General features: G+C 49.0%; 2 protein-coding genes across 4 annotated transcripts in view; both read right to left on the bottom strand.

Annotated features, from left to right (window-relative positions):
* Window positions 1–12,324, bottom strand: part of NPFFR1 (neuropeptide FF receptor 1) — a 29,529-nt gene extending 17,205 nt beyond the window's left edge. Inside the window, exons 1-2 of the mRNA XM_019712420.3 lie at window positions 11,980–12,324; window positions 717–1,031 (exon numbers count right to left, since the gene is read on the bottom strand). Coding sequence (XP_019567979.3) covers window positions 717–1,031; window positions 11,980–12,043 — 379 coding nt within the window. The 5' untranslated portion in view covers window positions 12,044–12,324. The remainder of the gene's footprint in view (window positions 1–716; window positions 1,032–11,979) is intronic.
* Window positions 12,325–17,585: 5,261 nt separating this feature from the next.
* LRRC20 (leucine rich repeat containing 20) overlaps window positions 17,586–20,773 on the bottom strand; it is a 73,312-nt gene continuing 70,124 nt past the window's right edge. For all 3 annotated transcript variants that reach the window (XM_074339541.2, XM_019712462.3, XM_074339540.2), the window contains one exon: window positions 17,586–20,123. In XM_074339541.2, coding sequence (XP_074195642.1) covers window positions 19,969–20,123 — 155 coding nt within the window. In that variant the 3' untranslated portion in view covers window positions 17,586–19,968. The remainder of the gene's footprint in view (window positions 20,124–20,773) is intronic.

Consider the following 20,773-nt stretch of genomic DNA (forward strand, 5'->3'; position numbering starts at 1 on the left):
GTCTCCACAGCTCAGGAAATCCAGAGTCCCAGGGTCTGCGGAGCCTTATTCTGAAACGGGAGAGAGTAGATGACAGGGGGGGTCTTTCTGACACTTGCAGGACTACCAGGCAGGAATCCAGAGGTCAGGTAGTCTAGTCCTGCTTGAATCCCTCTCCCAAATCCCTGCTAAATGGCCAGCCCGTCCTTACGTAGGCACTCCCAGTGACAGGAAGTTCGCTACCTATAGGACAGAACTGTCTTTTGTTGGAGAACAGCACAAATGAGTGTATTTTTAGGTCCTTATTCAGAAAAAACCTGCCTCCTTCCCACTCCTTCCCACTGGTTCTAGTTCTTCCCGTGCAAGATACCTGGGAGAGTAAGACTGAATGGTATAGCTGTTAGATATGGGTGTGAGAATGTGGGACTCGACACTTAGCTGTGTAACTATCTGTCCCTTAATCACTCTGAGCATCAGTTTCTTTATTGCTAAACTGGGGATAATAATAATAATATATGCTTCACTGGACTGTTGTGAGGATTAGTTCAGATAATGCAGGAAGAGTTAAGTCACACAATGCTGGAACAAAGAAAATGGCTAATTCATTGTACCTAGTATCTAATCCCTGTGCCATCACACTGCCTTGAGAGTTTGAGATGATGGCATGTTGGCCGAGAGAGCAGGCCAGCAGTGATTCTGGGGACGGTGCTCCCTCGGCCGCCACGGGCTGCCCTCACCTGTGATGAGGTTGTCCACAAGGGTGGTGGGCATGCAGAAGATGCCCACCAGCAGGTCACTGATGGCGAGGTTGAGAATGAATATGTTGGTGACAGTGCGCATGTGCCGGTTCTTGAGCACGATGAAACAGACCAGGCTGTTGCCCACCATGCAGAGGAGGAAGATGAGCACGTAGGCCACGATGAACATGGCTGCCACTGGCGAGGAGTGCTGGTAGTAGGAAGAGAAGGTGAGGTTTGCGGCCGGGGTGGCCTCGGTGTGACTCCCATTCTGGTTTGGGGGCCAGCTGCTGTTGGAAGGCTGGGAGGGCGCCCCTAGGAGCAAAGGAACATATGGGTCAGGATGCTAGACAAAGAAGAGATGACTGACTTCTCACCATGGGTGAGATCCTTCTGTGCTCCAAACCCTGATCATGTGCTCAACTCCAATTGTCAATGGATGCACGGATCCAAAACTTGCCCCCCACAGCCACCCTGAGCTCACACCTCCCACCCTGTCCTGTGCATGACTCATCTCCCAATGTTGGCCATTCTCCATGTAAACGTAACCCTCCTCTGCCCCACCTAGGCTCCATCCTTCTCAGCCCTGCTCTCTGCCCCAGAGCCTGACCTCTAAGGACCACATCACCCAGGCGCCTTGCCCTCTGGTTTGCTGACTAGGTTCAGTCAATGGAGGCACTGAAGGAGACGGAAGGACTAGAGAAGAAAGAGGTCAGGGTATTCACCTCCTGCCTCACTCCCTGCCTGGCCCAGTTCTGCCCGTGGGGCTATCTTACGGGCACAGCTCCTGCTAGGTCTCCTCTTCATGACTCGAGCTTTTGGACCACACTGACACTGCTTCCTGTGAGGGCCAGTCCCAGGTGGCTTCACCAGCCCTCGTTGGTTCTCTTGCCCTCCCTTTCCCCCCTGTAGACCTTCCCTTCTGTTAAACTCTCTTCAGTTACACACTTTCTGAGTGTATCACCTGTTTTCTTCTGAGACCCTGACTGTTACACTCCCAAGATCTTTGATGTCCTTCCACATCCTCTCCTCCACGGAACTTTAGTTGGGAAAGGCAAGAAAGCAGTCGGGGAAAAGGAGAATGAAAGGGGACCTGAACTAGGACAAAGGAGCAAAGGCACACATTAAATTCACCAGAAACCATCCAAAGCCAAGGCTACCACCTATGGTGCACCCCCTTCCATTGTGGGGATCAGCTGCTTCATTTGCACAGCATTTAACAAAGCATTTCCATATCTATTATTTTATCTAACCCTCCCACTAGGAGGTAAACAGGTTAGGTATTTGCACCATTTGAAATGGGAGAACTGGGATCACAGGGGTTCCATGACTTGCTCAGAGTGGTACAAGAGTATGCAGCAGAGTTGGCCCTGCTCTGTGTGTCTGACTCAGTCCCAGGTTTCAGTGTGTGTTTCTCCAGCCACGTTCGGAAGGGAGCAGCTCAGTGTCTAAACACAGCTCTGCTGGGAAGTCTTTCGATGTAGGGTCTCATAATATTATCTTGTAAACTCTCCTCTTGCCTTCCTCTGGGATGGAATGTGGCCCGTGCCAGGAGGTGAAGAGTCTTCGAGGAGTCTTCTGTCCCATCCAGAGCTTAGTCACCAGCCTGGAGGCCCACCGGAGGCTTGGGACCTGGAGAATAAAGAGAGTCTGGGGGGAGCAGACCCGATGAGCTGGCACAAGTGGGGCCACAGGCACCAGCAGGTGGCACAGGGGCTGTGGAGGGCCTGCTGGCAGAGGTGGAGAAGCTGGAAGCTTTCAGGACACAGTGAGAGGAGGCGACCACGGTCCCGTGCTTAGGCCCTCCAGCCGTGTCCACCTGCACCCACGCATCTCCATTTTAATATGGAAAAGGTCAAACATGTACAAAAGAGAACGTTATAGTAAACACATACAAGAGTATGTCGTTTAGTGACATCACAAGAGAGAAGAGTATAAAGAACCCCGTGTGTACATCACCCACCTCCAACAATTATCAACTCAAGGCCAATCTCGTTTCCCTATACTCCCCACTCTCTGGATTATTTTGAAGTGAATATCATATGACTTCCTTTCATCCATAAATATTTCAATTTTTTTTTTTCAAATTTAAAAATATTTTAATAATTATATTTACAGATTATATACTTTATTCTATTACAAATTGTTCGTGTTCTTGTTCATATTTCTTATAGTATGTTTGCCTTTTTCTCATTTTTTTTATTTTTTATTTTTTTAATTTAAGAAACTCATAGACACAGACAATAGTTTAGTGGTCACCAGAGGGTGAGGGGGGTGGGGGGTGAGAGATGAGGGTAAGGGGGATCAAATATATGGTGATGGAAGAACTGACTCTGGGTGGTGAACACACAATGGGATTTATAGATGATGTAATACAGAATTGTACACCTGAAATCTATGTAATTTTACTAACAATTGTCACCCCAATAAATTTAAAAAAAGAATTTCAATTTATATATCTAAAAAGTAGGACTCAAAAAAACCCAACAAAACATAACCACAGTATCATTATCACACCTAACAAAATTAACAATTATGTTATAATATTATCAATTATCCAGCATCCAGCACTCAAGATTCCCTGATTGTTACATAATTTTTACAATAATTGGTTTGTTTGAGGATCCACATAAGATTTCTGTTTCCATTACCTATTATCATGTGACAAATCGCTCCAAAATTTAGTGGTGCCACACTGTGGCTTGGCAACCTGGGTGGTCGTTCTGCAGGTTTCTCTTGGGATCACTCATGCAGCTGTGGTCATCAGATGGCTCAGTGGAGCTGGAAGGCCCAAGATGAGCTGCTTCACGTGGCTGGTGTGTAGTGCTGGCTACTGGCTGGGGTGTCTCGGTTCTCCTCCAGATGGCCTCTCATCCCCCAGGAGGCTAGACTGGGCTTCTTCACAGCGTGGCGGTCTCAGAGTTCCAAGACAGCAAGAGAAAAAGCTACATGCTTCTTAAGATCTAGGCTCACATCATCACTTATGCCACATTCTGTTGGCCAAGGCAAGTCACGAGGTCAGCCCAGATTCATGACAGAGGAGAAATGGTTTCCACCTTTTGATAGGAAGAATAGCAATATTACAATGCAAAAAGTGTGTGATGACACATCTGACAAGGGGTTAATATCCAAAATTTATAAAAACTCATTCAACTCAACACCAAAAAACAAACAATCCAATTAAAAAATGAGCAGAGGATCTGAAGCAACACTTTTCTGAAGAGGACAAACAGACAGCCAACAGACATATGAAAAAATGCTCAACGTCCCTAATCATTAGAGAAATGCAAATAAAAACCACAACGAAATACTACCTCACTCCGGTCAGAATGGCAATCATCAATAAATCAACAAACAACAAGTGCTGGCGAGGATGTAGAGAAAAGGGAACCCTTGTGCACTGTTGGTGGGATTGCAGATTGGTACAGCCACTATGGAAATCAGTATGGCGGTACCTCAAAAAATTGGAAATGAAACTACCTTATGACCCAGCAACTCTACTCTTAGGTATCTATCCAGAGAGATCCAAGATGCTAATTTGAAAAAAATCCATGCACCCCTGTTTATTGCAGCACTATTCACAATAGCCAAGACATGGAAACAATCAAAATGCCCATCGGTAGACGACTGGATTAAGAAACTGTGGTATGTTTATACAATGGAGTATTACTGGGCCATAAGGAACAATGAAATCTTACCATTTGCAATGATACGGATGGACCTAGAGAACATTATGATAAGTGAAATGAGTCAGACGGAAAAAGACAAATACCATATGATCTCACTTATATGTGGAATCTAAAGAATAGAATAAGTGAACAAACTAATCAGAAACAATCTCAGAGACATAGAGGAAAAACTGAGGTTCGCTAGATGAGAGGTGGGGTAGGGATAAGGGAGAAGGTGAGGGGATTAGAAAGCACAATTGGTAACCACAAGATTGCCACAGGGATATGAAAGTCAGTTTGGGGAATATAATCAATAATGTTGTAAAGATTTTGTAGGGTGTCAGATGGACACTTGTCTTATTAGGGAGACCACTTCACGGACAGTGTAGATGCCTGAACACTACACTGTACACCTGAGGCTGAAGCTGAATAACAATGAATGTCAACTATAATTTAATATACATATAGTCACAGGATATGGAGTACAGCATAGGGAATAGAGTCAATGGAATTGTAACAGCTATATACGATGTCAGAGGGGCAATAAATTGGGGGAGGGAAGTTATCACTTTGTGAGGGGTGTAAATGTCTATTACATTGTTTTGTACACCTGAAACTAATAAAAAAAAAAGTGTGTGGACACAAGGCCTATGATTCATTAAGGTCCATTATAAAATCTACCACCATCTCCACATTGCATTTCATTGTGTGGCTCCTAAATCTCTTTTAGTTTCTAGGTTCCCACTCTGCTTCTTTACCCACTACAATTTATTTGTCATATAAACCACTGGGTCATTTTTCTGTAGAATTTCTCGCAGACTGGATTTTGCTGATTGCTCCCTCGTGATGTCATCTTCCATGTGCCACTTTCTGTCCCTTGGATTTCCTGTAACTCATAGATATAGAAGCTTAATCAGATTGTCCGGTGGTCTCTCTTTTTTAAAAAAAGATTTTTATTAAAATGTAGCTGAGACAATATTATATTAGTTTCAGGTCTACACCATAGTCATTCAACATTTACATACCTAAAGAAGTGATCACCGTGATAAGTCCAGCAACCATCTGACACCGTACCACGCTATCACAATATTATGGGCTATATTCCCCATGCTGTACATTACATCCCCATGACTTATTTGTTTTATACCTGGAAATTTGGACCTCTTATTCCCCTTTACCTAGTCCCTCCACCTTTCTAATTTTTCAGTTATAGTTGACATTCAATATTATTTTATATTCATTGCAGGTGTGTGGCATAGTAGAAAGACATTTATATAATTTACAAAGTTATCCCCTTGACTAGACTAGTAGTCTAGCACTATATAGTTATTACCATATTATTGACTATATGCTCTCTGCTTTACTTTACATCCTCATGACTATTTTGTAACTACCAATTGTCTTCTTAATCCTTTCACCTTTTTTATCCCGTCTGCTAACCCCCCTCCCATCAGGCAACTATCAGCTTGTTCCCTGCATCTATAAGTTTGTTTGTTCATTTATTTTGTTCTTTAGATTCCACATATAAGTGACGATATTTGTCTTTCTCTGTTTGACTTATTTCACTTAACATAATACCATCCAGGTCCATCTATGTTGTCACAAATGTTAAGATTCTATCCTTTTTTATGGCAGAGTACTATTCCATTGTACATATGTACCACATCTTCTTTATCCAATTGTCTATTAATAGACACTTGGGTTGCTTCCATATCGTGGCTATTGTAAATAATGCTGCAATGAACATAGGGGTGCACATATCTTTTCAAATTAGTGTTTTGAATTTCATCCAATATCTAGAAGCGGAATTGCTGGGTCATAAGGTCGTTCTATGTTTAATTTTTTGAGGAACGTGCACACCATTTTCCATAATGGCCACACCAATTTGCCATCTAGTGGTCTTTTATTGATGCTAAGCTTGATCAGTGGGCTCAGGAGATGTCAGCCTGATCCCTCCACTATCAAGTTTCCTCTCAGTTTTTCACCAGTGTTTTCAGCAGCAGCTACGAACGATTATTGCCTAGACCCCTCATTGTATCTCAAATATAATCCAGACTCTTTACTGCATTTTCTGACTCTTGTCGCCATCTCTCTGGCCTCACTCCCTGCCACTCTCCCCATTATGCTCTGGCCATCTTGTGATGGCTCCTACACACTCTTGCTTTTTCCAGCCTCAAGGCCTTTATCTCTTCCTATTCCTTCTGCCTCTTTCCTTCTTTTAGCTCCCGCTTAAATGTTGTCTGCTCAGAGAAGCCTGACCTGATCACGCTATTTAAAATAGGTGCCCCACTATCATCTATCACAGCACCATGTTTGTTTACTTCCATCTATCAATATTGCATTTGTTTTCAGGTTTATTTCCCCCCCCACCCTTGAAAGTCAGCTCCTACAGAGCAGGGACCTTCACTGTCTTGTTGGCAGCCATCTTCCTAGCCTCTTGTCAATGCCTGCCCCTAGGAAATGGTTTGGCAATCAGGTGTTGAATGAATAAATATTGGTATGAAGGGGAAAAAGAAAAAAAGATGGATCCTGACACCAGGTGACAGTGTCCTGCTCAAAACTGGCATTGCTGATGTTAGACAGCCTTCTCCAGGGTCCTCCAGAAAGAGTCCCCATCACAGGGCCTGTTGGGAGCCTTCCCAGGCAGCTCACCTTTGCTGAGCCTCAAAATCAACTCTGAATGAGTCCCCATGACCTGGGGAACTCTGTGGGTGTGGATGGGTAGAAGAAAATGCTAGAAACTGCCTGGCTAGACTCCAGTCTGTTTCCCCCACTGCCTTTCACTCAGCCTCAGAGAACTGCTTAGTGAGCTCATGTTCCAAAGTCTGTCCCTGGCAAGTGTCTGGGAATGACCCTGCCCATCTCTAGACCCTCAGTTAAGCCTGGGCAGCAGCCCCTACGCTTAGGCCAGTTTCCAGACTTGTAGACTAATCTTTCTAAAGGAAGAAAAACTTCCTATTCCTGGCAACTCCCTTGGGCTGGGGTGCGATGGGGTGGAGGCAGGCAGGCCTTCCCCCCCACATGGGCTCCAGGCCAGCAGCTGGAGACCTCATTAACACCCTGGGCTTGTCCTTTCTGGGATCTGCCTGGTACCCTTGTGGATACATTACAGCGTGTGAAAATTTCAATCGCTGAACCCAATTAAGCCATTCCCCTACTGGGGGATCTTCCTGGAGGTCTCAGATATAATAATGCTTCCCTCTAGGGCACTCTGATGATCTCAGACACCGAGCCCTGAGCCACTGAAAACCCAGGGCCAAAGAGAAGGTGGGGGCGTAAGGCTTCTCAGTGTGTGGTCCCCAATCAGCAGCATGACCGGAACTTGTTAGAAATGCAAATTCTCAGGACTCACCCCTGATCTAGGGAACCAGAAACCCAGCTACAGTGTTTCCTGGAAAATAAGACCTAGCCGGACCATCAGCTCTAATGCATCTTTTGGAGCAAAAATTAAAATAAGGCCCGGTCTTATTTTACTATAATATGAGACCTGGTTAATACCTGGTCTTATATAATATAAGACTGGGTCTTATTTTACTATAATATAAGACCAGGTCTTATTGTACTATAATATAAGACCCAGTTAATACCCGGTCTTATATAACATAAGACCGGGTCTTATATTAATTTTTGCTCCAAAAGACGCATTAGAGCTGATTGTATGGCCAGGTCTTATTTTTGGAGAAACACCGTATATCTCTGTTTTAATGCATCTTCCTGGTGATTCCAATATGCGCTCCAGTGTGAGACTCACAGAACCAAAGGACTGTGCCTCCTAAGCTCAGTTTTATTACCTGCTAAATGGGGTGGGGTGGGGTGATGCTGTCTCCCTGCCTACCTACCAACCTGGATAGGCAAGTGAAATGCTTCACAAAAGAAAAAAGGAAAAGAAAAAACAAAACAGGGCACAGTGTTACTCTGGCAGTATTTGCACGGGCACGGAAAGGCTGAACCCACCTGGCTCTCCAAGATGCTTCTGTGTCCTAGACTAGAGGGAGACCAGGAGACTTACTCTTCTCCACCTCCTCTCTCTGGTGACCTACGTCCTCTGCTCGGGCTGCTTTTCCACAACACACCCCACTCCAGCCAGTGTGAGTGTACGTCCTTCCAGCCTATGGGCCTCCCTCTGCCACACCGCTCTGAGGCCCGACAGCAGCTGTGGAGGCTGCCAGAGGCTCCAAGGAAGCCACCAGACTGAAGTCAGGCTGGGAGTGGGGTAGAGAATGGATCTGATTTGCTGTCCTCCACTGACTTACCACACAGCACAACGGCACAGCCAAGGCCGACCGGGGGAAGTCCTGATGGACGTTACTGCCTGGCTGGCCCCAGCAACCGTGCAGGAAGCTCGCTGATGGCAGCGTCCATCCACAGGTATTGGAAGAAGGCTTCTGGGCCCTCAGAAACCTTCCCAGCCATATTTTTGATCCAGGTACCCAAGAATTCCCCTTTCTTTTCCCATGTCAGCTCCCTTGCTCAAGCTGGATAATAACGGGTGAGGAGACACCTTCTAGGCCAGTTCTAAGTGACAGAAAATTCTTCCTGATGTAGAATTGAATTATCTTACTGCCACTTGCCCCCACCTGTCCCAGTTCTGCCCCTTGGAGCCAAACAGAACAAGAATGAGCCCCTGTCCCCAGGATCACCACCCTCTCCCCGGTCCACCTCACTTTCAGTCCATTTTGTGCCCCCCAACCCCCCCAGTAATTTTCCTCAAGAATACAAGCCATATCTCCCCCATTTGAAATGTATGCAATTGATTTTTTTTAACCTAAATTCATGACTTCACATTTCACTTATATTTATTTACATTTCGTTTTCTTGGTTTTGATCCAGCATTCCAGCATGTTGAGAAAACCCTTAAATCTTGAACCTGTTGCTGTGTGGTGTTATGGCTCTTAACCACAGATTTGATAAGCTTGCCTTTTATTTTTCTTAGAAATGATTTAATGCCATGCCAAAGTCAGAGCTCGAGGGACTTCTAGCCTTTAATAAAAGCCTTTTGTCAGTCCTACAGCCTTCTTCCCACGTCTCTCCACCAGTTCACAGGGCTTTCATGGAAGGTCTCTAAAGTGTCCCACTGAAATCCCATAATTCATCTTTCTACCTCTCAGAGACTCAGTCTGAAAGAGATCTGGTAGGGTTAGCCTCATTTGTTTTTAGTGAGCACAAATATTGGCTCCTAATGAGCACTACATTATTTTCTTTCTCTTCGAAAAATTTTGTTTTTGTAAAATATCACATGCTTATCATAAAACGATGTGCTTATTATAAAACAATAGCCATACCGTGGCCAATGCATTTATAATGCTTCCTGTCGCATCCCCTCAGCCCAAAGATTCTAGATGGGGTGGACAGTTCCTTGCACTTCTGCACTCCATCAAGCCTGCACCCAGAGCTCTCTCTGCTTCCTTTAAAACCATGAACAGGAACCACCTAGAAGTGCAGGAGTGGGGCAACCCTCAACCAGTATTGAAGAGCAAACAGCAGTCAGCTCGCCACCTCATGTGGGGCAAATCTCAGGTGCATTTTGCACTTTTCTCAGAGGGCTAGAACCCCCAGTTGCCCACAGCTAAAACCAGCTCATAAATGTACCCATTTCTCTCCTTTTCTCCCTCTCCCATTTCACTCTCTGGACTCCCACTTCCAGGCATCACTTCCCAATCAACTCCTTGTACGCAAGTCCTGGTTTTAGGGTATGCTTTCAGAAGAATCCAAACACAGATGTTAGTGACCAACTCTCTGCATACATCTTACATATATACACAATTATAAGCCATGTAATGTTGCATAAAGGGGTCATACGACACATGTGTTCTAAAACCTGTTCTTTTTTTATTCCTCACAGTAGGCAGTGAACATATTTTCATGCCAGTAAAAAAATCCTAAGCACAGTTCTTAATGTCTGCACAGTATGCCATTGCAGGTGTATCTGATCTTTAATTTACTTAATTTAGGGACATCTAGAGGGTTTCCAGTTTTGCACTGCAATGAAAATGCTCTCATAGATATCTTTGCAGGTGTACAGGATGGCCTCCTTTGAAAAAATTCTGAGACGTATGATTGCTTTATTGTCTCCTATGTGTTTGATCATTTATTCTGGAATTTTAATAGAGATAAATATTAATCTTAGCAGTTTAGAGGTTTGGTTTTTAAAAAATCTGTATTTTCCTCCTTTTTGAAAACAGGACATGTTTCCTTCTTCAGTTTTCCGGCACATACTTCGTTCTCTGTAATTTCCTTTAAGGCAATGATCATATCTGCAAATGCCTCCAGGTCTTTGGGATGTCATTTGTCTGGGCTTCGATTGTTTGTGGCTTGATTCCTTCTTCTTACCACCTATTTTGGGTTTCAATTTCCTCCTTATGCTCTACCATTTGAAGTAAAACTGCCTGTGCCCTGCTCTGCCTACCTTCTCTTCTGCGTTAAGGTTATACCACATGCCCCAGGCCCTGAGTAGATTCCTTCTTGTTCCCTTACTGAGACTTTGAAAGCTCATTGCTTTGTCTTTCCTAATTTCCCCTGATTTCTGGTCACTCTGGCTTCAATGCTTTGCACACACCCTCTTACACATCCTGTCAAGTTTCCAGACCCATCTTGGGTTATACAATCTTCATTGCATCTGTACAATCCTCGTTGCATCTCTCATGCGCGATTTCAAACCCTAGCTCACTAGAAAGCTACAAGTGCAGCCACACAAGATGTTCTGGAAAACTCTTTTCTTTCTTGCCAGCAATGTTCACAATTAGTTGCTTGGAATTTCAGGATTTTATTACCTCCTGCAGCAGCCAGCTGTTATTAGTAGGAATCTGTTCAACTCATCTTGGCTTATTTCTCCCTCACAGCCATCCTGAGAAGCTAGCTGAATGTAAGTTTCTCCATTCAACAGATGGGTAACCAGTGGCACCAGAGAGGTTTAGGCACTACTCCAAAGACAGCCAGCAAGCCAGTGGACCAGCCCTCTGTCTACCAGTTTCTTAACCTAAATGTGGTTTCCTCACCCACACTGGCTGGTTTGGACTCTCACTTGGTAAGACTAGAGCAAGCAGCCTTATGCCTGGGGTACTATCCCTAAATATCCTGGAGGTCAAATCCACAGTTCTCTCTCTTTTCCCAGGGAGACACATTTTCTCTGCATGGAAGAGATCTGGTCTAGAATTCTGTCTCCCTCACTACTCCCTCCCCTTCAAACAGGCAAAATTGGTTGCAATTCCTAAAGCTAATAGCCAAACTATCCTCACCTGATTTCAGATGATCCCCGGCCCAGCCGGGCACAGGGGAGCATGCTATGCTCACGGGACACATGCACCCCAGGTCTTTCTCTCCCTCTCTGTCTCTCTCTCTCTCACACACACACATCCACACACTACATAGAACTCGGGGTCTTCCTCTCTCCCTCTCTGTGTCTGGGTCTCTGTCGCGCGCGTGCACACGCACACGCGCGCACACACACACACACACACACACACACACACAGTCACAGAGTTCTGGCTCTGGACAGCCCTCGGTGATCAGACACCCCTTACTTCCCCTCGGCTCACTGCTCCTGAGTCAGTACCCCATCCACACCCACCCCTAGCCGCAGCCCCCAGGTCACTCACCCTCCATGCTGTCCACTCCCTCCTGCTCCGGGACAGTCTCTGATGAAGGGAGATAGCGGCCCATCAGAGTCGGTAGGGACAGAAGGGCAGTCTCCCGGGCGCTGGCTTGCAGGGTCTGCACCCCTGCCTCTGAGCCCCACGGATCAAGTCCGCGGCCCCGCGGAGGCGGGCAGGGGGCATGCGCTCACAGCCCCAGCCCTTCGCCGGGTCGCTTCCCTCGGGGTCCAAACTCAGCCTGCCAGCGGCGAGGGCTGAAGGCGCCCGCGCAGCGCTTCTGCTGGCGGGGTTCGGCAGCCCGCAGCCCGCTGCCCAGCGCCTCTCAGGCGGACCGGAAGGAGGGGGCCAGCGCGGCGGCGTCGCCATGGCACCCGGCACACCTCTGCCTGCCGCAGCGCCCCCTGCCCCAGCGCCCTGCCCAGCGAGGGCATCCGGGACCCTCCTCCCTCTTGCGGAGCCCTTGGTAGGTACTGGGCTCCCCTCTCAAGTGGGGGACACACGCCACTACCCACTGTAGCCCCGGCAGCGACGTCCAATAACTGCATACCCTTCTCTCTGTGCCCCACATCCCATTCATCATCCTTGGTCCACCCTCTCCTGACCCCCAGTCCCCCACCCTGGTGTCCAGGCCCCTGGGGCCCTCCTGAGAAGGGGATGAGAGGCAGTGGTGAACACAAAGGAGGACTAAAGTAGGGAAGTGGGGGCGCTCCAATTAACTCTGAGCTCTCCGAGAAGAGTGGGGACTGCCGTGTCCCATATATGCTCACCGACTCTGGAATTAACCCGCCCAGGCCCTCACCAGAGGTTTACCCTTGGGCAAGTGTCTTACCATCACCTGACTCTCAGTTTGTGCATTTGTGAAATGGTTTTCAGGGGAGTAAATGGGATGATGTTAAAGTTTCTGCCCAGCACATAGTAGATGCTCAATAAATGGTTCCCTTCAGCTAGGTGTGTGGCCACCTCCCTTCCACCATTCCAGCCCCTGTCAGGCACCCAACAGCCACCACCACCAACTTCTATCACATGAATGAAGATCTCAGGTTCCAGGCAGATGAAAGAGAAAATGGCCCATTCCTTCCTTTAATGGAGGCCAGGAGTGGATTTCAGGGGAACTCTGGGGAAACAGGTCACTCAGACTTCTTCCTAGTCTCCTTTCCCTCTAGCTCTTCCTCTGCCCTGAGTGCCTGGCAGAGTCACAGAGCTGGAAAGGCCGTAGAGGTCACTGAGTCATCCCTGACCTGTCTTGATCCTAATGCCCAGCAATGGGTACTGCTGCCCTCAAATCACTCTCTCTTGCCTGAGGACAGCCCTTCAGAGAGCAGGAGGGAGGGCAGGTACCCTCTCAAGCCTGCCCTTCTGCAGGCAGAACACTGGAGTTCTTTCTGGGCTTTTTCTTCTTCCTGTGACTTGCCTCCATTTCATCTATAAAATGGAGCTGATAATAGTTATCTATCTCCTAGAGTTGCTGTGAAAATTAAAGGAATTACTCTCTGTAAAACACTTGGAATAGTGTCTGGCACATAGTAAGTGCTCAATAAATGTTAGTTATTCATATCATTACTGTATTGAGTCCATCTTCCTATGGAAGTGTTCACAGTTCTTGAAGTCCTTATAGGCAAGATCCAGAACTATGACAGGTCATATCAAGCCCCCTTGACAAATGAAGAGTTCATGACACTGCTGAAAAGTTTGCAAAGCCTAGCACTGACATTTATTGTTGTGACTTTACAAAAGGTTTATAACCTCTTTGTGCCTCAGTTTCCCCTGACCTACAAAATAGGGATAATAATACTATCCACCTTATTGTAAAGCACTTACAATAGTGCCTGGCACATAGTAAGTGCTCAATAAATATGAGCTGTGTTTATCTGGGCACTAGGCTTTGAATAATTCCGTCTCATTTTCTCACCTTGGGGTTTTTTCTCCTTTTTTTACGCCCCTCCCTTTCTTCTTTCATTAGCAGCCACATCATTTTCATGCATTAACTTATGCTTGTGGTCAATTACCCTCATTCCCCATCTTTTTTATTTGAGTGGGTCTGGATCACAGAGCACCTTTTTCTTCCTCCTGCCTCCTCTTCTATAGACTTCTACCTTCTACCATCAAAATGGTTGTTTGTACAGTGCCCAGGTACATGTGACACCATACAAAACAAATTCAGTGTGTCCAGCCTTTGAGGGGCAGGCAGAACAGTGCCATGGAGAGAGAGACCTGGGCATGAGTTCTTCCTCCACTATTTATTACCTGTGTGAACCAGAGTAAGTCACCTAAGCCCTTTAACCTCGTTTTCCCCATCTGTAGAATGGGATTTAAGATTGTTTTTCAAGGCTGCTGTGAGGATTAAAAGTCAAGTGCCAATAACACAGTGACCTTCCTTACCTCCAAAGGTATAGGTAGAGGCCAAACAGAGACTGGGTAAAGGTCTTTTCGTGCAGATTTTAAAATGTGCCTCCTCTCGCTCCCCTCCTTACCCCATAGGGGTTCCCAGGAATCCTGAGGCACTGTAATGCTCTATTGCATATCATGACTTCTTCCAGGTTCACCTGACCTGGGAGTACTGGAGGCTGGGGTACTTGCCAGCCCTAAACCTTGGAGCCAGAGCCCTTCCACCAAATAGGGCACCATTGCTCCTATTCTGCAGGTGAAGTCCCTGAGGCTTACCACGCCTTACCCAGTACTGCGTGGCAGGACAGTGGAGGAGAGGTGGACCTTGCTCTGGGCTCCTTGGGCACTGGCCCTGCAGCCTCCCACCCCGGCCTGCCTTCACTGTGCTTGTCCGTCTGGGAGTGTCTGAGGAACTATGGGTACAGCCATCCAGAGCACAGATGCAACACCTGTCCATTTGAGGAGCCCCACCACTTCCTTGCCCTTCAGGGCTTCCTGCTCCTATTCTAGCCAAGCCCTTGGCCTGGCCCCTCATCCTCAGGGGAGCTGCTCCCCACCACCCTACTGCCAACACCTGTGGCCTAGGGAGTCTTTTCATAGAAAGCCCCACCGTCCTGGAAACAGATTTCCATCTGAAAAACTGGGTATCAGCAGGTGGCAGGAGGGCGGTGGGATTGAAAAGGCCCTTGAAGGGAGAAGAGTGTCCTGTGCCACTGGAATCAATGTGGGCACCTGCTTGGAAATGGGTCTAAAGAGAGTGGGGGAGAAGGTAGAAGGTGATCTTCTTGGAATCAGTCTTTCTTTTTCTTTTCTTTTTTTTTTTTTTTTTGCTTGAGTTGAGACTTTTATTTGATTACCAGAAATATTCACATGTGTGGGTTTTGAACTCCTGTAGGATTAGGATTCAGAGTAAACCTTGCTGTAGATTTGAAAGGTGGATTTGCAGAATTCAACCTCAGTGCTTTGCGTTTACCCTGCATGCTGCTGACGGCCGGGTGGCCCGGCGCTGGGGACCCTATGGGGTCCAGGGTGCCACTGCCGCCACCCCCAGAGCCGCCACCGCTTGGGCTCGGAGCCGCCATTGTTGGGAGTGAGGAGCCGAGTGGCGCCGCCGGAATCAGGCTTTCTGAGGGGCAGTAAGGGAGGTCAAAAGGAACAGTAGCATGACTGAAGGATTGCCTTCCAAGGGGCTTTAATGCCCTGGCATCCTTCCTGGTCACACGCCCTTCGTGAATGCAGGTGGAATGCGAGGCCTGTGCTGGTCTCTCCAAGAGCTCCTTCTCCTCTCAGCAGAACCAGAGCTGTGTTCTGAGATGCCTCAGAGAGCTGTAGGTGCCTGTGAGGATTGACATGAAGCCGCAGAGTGACCTGTGGGATTCCTCCCCAGCGGTGGGAAAGCCATCATCCCATTAGAATGGGAAACCCAGTCTCTCTCCTTGGCTGGAAATGCACGCAGGTCTTTGGAATGAGGAGGGCCACTGGCAGGCAGCGCCACCATTTAGAGAAAGCTCAGACTCCACAGGGAAAGGGAAGGGGGTCTCAGACTGGTGGCCATGTGGCCCATGGGAAGCAGACGCCGCCCAGCACACTGCTGGCGTTTTCCGCATCTCTCTAGTGGTGGGAGTGGGGTGAGGGAGGAGGGAGTGTCTCCTTGAAGAGGGAGGCCAGGGGATCTGCAGAGAGGCTGAGGTCTGGACCAGGGTAGAGTGCCTTCCTGGGAGCCAGGAGGCATGCCTCCCTCCCCTCAGCCAGCTTCTGGGGAGAACCTCCTTGAAAATGCTTCTTGGTGAGCTCTCCCCAAGGAAGGCGATCCAGAGTTGTTATCAGTGTTTATAAATGACCAGAGGGTTCTAATGGCTGAATCACTCCCACAGCACAACTAGGGCAGCACGGTGAAGGAGGAGAGGCAAGGAGTGCTAAGCAGACAAGCTCCCTAACACCGAGACTCATCGAGGGCTGCAGAGGGACGTAGGGCAGGAGCGAGGAAACCTGGGCTTTTGTGTGGACGCTGCCACGAGCTCCCTGCACATTCTTGGGCCCGTCACTGCACCCATCTATAAAATGGGAGAGGTTTGGACTACAAGAACTTTCTCACTCTGACTATGTACCTTTCCCTCTGGAGAACCCAGGATCAGGAGCTTCTTCCTGAGGAGGGGTTCGGGGCACGCTGAGGAACTGCAGCCCTCTGGCTGGGGCCCTGCACCCTGGGTGGTGATGGTGAGGGCTTCTAGCTCAAGATGGGGTTCAGGCCAATCTCCACGGCATTCTGAAGAACATGTCTTTGGGAAGGTGTTGAAGCCTCTTGAGAAAAGTGGGCAGCTCTCTGGGGCCGTCCAGGGTCCTCTTACAGGTTAGGTGGGACCTTTTGGAAACCACTTCCCGGGCGCCGGACACCAATTCTAAGAGATGTGGACTCTGGTCAAAAGGCCTGGATTTGAATCCCAGTTGCCCCTCTGACTAATGTCTGACTTTGGCCAGGTTCTCCCCGTGCAGCCCTTTGACTTCACAGACAGGAAATGGGTCCAGAGAGGAAAAGGGATTTGTCCAACTCACAGAGCTAGCTAGCATTGTCACGGGGATTAAATAAGTTACTATCTGTAACATGATACTGCGTGGTACCACGAAGCTCTGTGTGTTTGTTAAATAAAAATAATGAAGTATTGGCCTAAAACCCAAGGCAAACTCAGGTTGGCCTTTCAGATTTAGAAAACAAAAACTGACTTGAACCTTAAACCCAGGAGCGGGCGTCTAACTTGCACCAGAACACCCGGAGGGCTTGTTACCACAGTGCTGGGCCCTCGTCCAGTGTCTGATTCTGTGGGTCTGGGGTGGGACTGAGAGTTTGCGAGTCTCTCCAGCTCCATGGTTATGTCAGTGCTGTTGGTCCAGCGACCCGGGTGAGAACCACAGACCATCAGGAATGAATTACTGAGGCTGTCATTTCTAGCATCGGCAAGGGAAAAACTGGGGACACCAGGCCCGTTCCTCCTTTCCCAGGTGTCCGGGTCTCCCCAGGGCTGACATTTGGTGGCCCAGCAGCAACTCAGCTTTAGGGCATGCATCAGTTCCTCTTGGCTGCAGCTGCGCCCACCTGTGACGCATACTGAGTATCAGCCTAGGATAGCTTTCAACAAGAGGGCAGCCCCTCCTCTTTGCAGGTGGGTGGGTTTGACACCCAGTTATGAGAGGTCTGTGCTGTGAGAATCAAACACCAAACAGGCAGGTGAAACCAACGCATTCTTTATTGCCAACTGAAGCTAAGGGCTCACTCGCGTTGTGGGCTCTGATCTGGGGCTTCTCTGCCAGCCCAAGCTTTCCCAGAGAGGCCAGGGCAAACTCTCCAAGCAGAGTAGAAAACAGCTTCCAGAAGCAACCCCCCGAAAGGGCCTCAAGTGAGGACCCGGGGAAGCAGCAGCTTGGCATGTGGAGTTCACCAGGAAGGCAGATCCAGAAGGCCAAGCAAACCCAACCCTCATCTCCTGGTGACTTCCAGTCACTGCCTTCACTGGGATTGCCACGCAGACTCTGAAAAGAACTAAGAGGCCACGGGTCTCGGGGGGCACAGACTCAGCCCTGGTGGTGCTGGGGGAAAGCTGAGGACCTCCACCCTCCACTCTCAGGATGTCCCCTGGGCCACCCCAGGCCCTTGCTTCTCAAAAGGTAATGTGCTTGTATGAATCACCTGGGGCTCTTCTGGAGAGCAGGTTCTGATTCAGAGGTCTCGGGTGGGGCGTGGGGTCCTGTATTTCTAACAAGCTCCTATGGATGCCAGTGTTGCCGGCCCATGGACCATACTGAGTCGCAAGGCTCTGGCCACAAATGCCTTTGTGTGTATCAGGAAAGTGCACCCCTTCTACAACAAGGAGAAACCCCATTCCAGGACACAGGGTGAACGGGGCCAGGCCAGTTTGGGCTAAACGGCAGCCCCTGCTTGCCCCCAGCCGAACTCAGTAGCCCTAGGGATCTTGTGTGGCCTCCGCACCCTGAAAACACGATTCTCAGAGCTTGACCAACCAGGCCTTGGGAGATGAGCAGAATAAACAAGGCATCTCTTGGGACACCAAGTGCTCAGTGACACATCAATGATCAACCAACCTGCCTGTTTCTTGCCAAGAGACGGGAGGCCTGGGCAGCGGCAGCCCCAGGGCTTGGGAAGGGGAAAGGAAGGAGAGCATGCTCAGAAAGGGTTCTGCTCTGAGCGGTGGTTTGGGCTCTGAACAGCTTAGTTCTAGGAGTGAAGAGTGGCCACTGGTCCATGGATGTCGGATTTGGGTGGCCTGGCTCGTGCCAAGTCCTGGGGCCTCAGGTGTCTCTCCCAGACAAAAGTCTGGACCAGGTGGGCTCTGATCTGCTTGCTCCACAGATAAGAAAGTGGGAGGTAGGTGCCTGAGGGATCAAGCGGTCAGGGGTTCTCCAAACCACAGATGTTGTCAGGAAGAAAAAGCCCTCGGCCCTCTCCTGGTAGAGCGGCCGGTTGTCTCTGTTTGCTGGGTGCTGTGCCCATGTCAGCACTGAAAGTCCCACGTCCAGAGCAAACAGGGATGGCTGGTCACCCTACTGCCTGGCCACACCCTTGACTCTGTGGAGGACCTAGAAATGACTAGGTTCTCAGGGCTTTTGGGGGTGGCCTGGGAGCTGGCCAGCTACAGATCCAATGGCCTGTCACAGTGCTTTCTGTCTGCAGGTGGAACAATGTCAAGGCAGCCAGATTGCTGCCAGCGGAAGACTATGGTGAGGGTGGCACAGGCGCAAATGGCTTTGCTTCTCTCTGGGCCACCTCTTCTGTGGCTCTAGGGGTGATGCCAGGCACACCTGGTCACTCCTGAGGGAGGGATGGAGTGCTCAGAACTTCTTACCCCAGAGATTTCTTAATTACCAGGGAAGGTAGAGCCACTTTGATTTGCTCCCCAGTTTCCTGGCCTAACGGTCCTTGGGCTCCTATACACACGTTGTCAGCCCTGCTGTAGTGTCAGGCCATACTCTCTGCCGCATTCCCACGACTCCTAGTTCAGGCTCCCGCCAATCCAGCGACCCACTGGGCTGAGAATGGGGCATGTGAAAGGCCTCAGTCAGGTCACTTCTTAGGAAGCAATAAATAGATGCAGGTTGTCTTCTATTCCTCTCGGGCGAGTGACTGGCTCTCAGCCCTAGAAACAAGGCCTCAACCCACAGGGGCCAGAAAATGCTCAGCGATCCTCAGGCACGGGCTCAGAAGGTACCCGAGGATCTGAAGGTAACTTGGAGGCATGTGTTTCCTAAAAAGCCTCCAAGGAGCCCAAAGGTGACAAAGGCCCCACACCACCGCCCCCTCCCCAAATTACAAGACTCAGAGAGGGTGGGGGTCTGCCCAAGTTTGCACAGAAGCTGTGAGAGGCCAGAGTCTGGGCTCCAGCCCCTGCCTTGCCTTCTCCCCCTGGGCATTCCAGGGCCCACTACTGCTCTAAGCTACCGACCCTGGACCTCTGCACCCCTTCCCACCAAATGCTGTTCGGCCCACCCACCCCCAGCCCCCAAGCTTCGCCTTCATGGGCCCATGGGACTCCCTCCCCTCAGGGTGCCAGGCCAGGTGGCCTCTGTCCCTTGCTGGGTGGGCATGAGGAGGGCGGTCTAAGGTGGGGGGGCCCGAGCGCCCTCCGGAGACATGAGCATGTCAAACTTGATGAGTGGGGGGGCGATGACGCGCACCTCGGCGTTCAGCGGGTTGCAGCGGAGGTTGATGCTGCGCAAGGCGGGCATGGCGGCCAGCTTCTCCACGGGCACATCTGTCGGGGAGAGAGGGCAGGTTAGGGGGCCCGGGCCAAGCAGGCAGAGAAGAAGGATGATGGAGCAGGAAGATGTCGACGCTCGTCTGCCTGGGAGACCAGAGCACAGGATAGGAGCCGCTCTCCATCCCCCACCACACGTGGGCTCAGCTCCTGGTGCCCAGCCGCCCAGCCCCGGGTGAGGGGCCATCAGGGTCCACCAGGGCACTGCAAACACAGGCAGAAAAGCATCCTAAAAATAAAGTTAAACGTAGAATCCCCATGTATCCCAGCAATTCCACTCCTGAGTAGAACTGAAAGAATTGCAAACAGGCCCTCAAATACTTGTGCACAAAGGTTCACAGCAGCACTAATCACAACCGCCAACTGTCCATCAGTGGATGATGGACAAAATGTGGGGGCACACTTTAAAAGCATGCACATATTCTGCTTCTCCTCTAAGTGTAGTACCCAGCGCCCCTAGAGTTAACATCCACCGATGATTGTTGCCTGATCTGTTCTTTATGGTGGTTATAAAATGACTTTACAACTCCAGCACTCCTCAGCATTCCTCTGCGCACCAGCCTTCCCTTCTCGCTCACGTATCTATTTATTATCAATGTTTCTAATGGTTTACAATTAATTATTGTAGTTCATTACCTTGGTGCTCA

This window comes from Rhinolophus sinicus, chromosome 15, assembly GCF_057876585.1.
Source record: "Rhinolophus sinicus isolate RSI-liver-muscle chromosome 15, RSI-T2T, whole genome shotgun sequence".
NCBI lineage: Eukaryota > Metazoa > Chordata > Mammalia > Chiroptera > Rhinolophidae > Rhinolophus > Rhinolophus sinicus.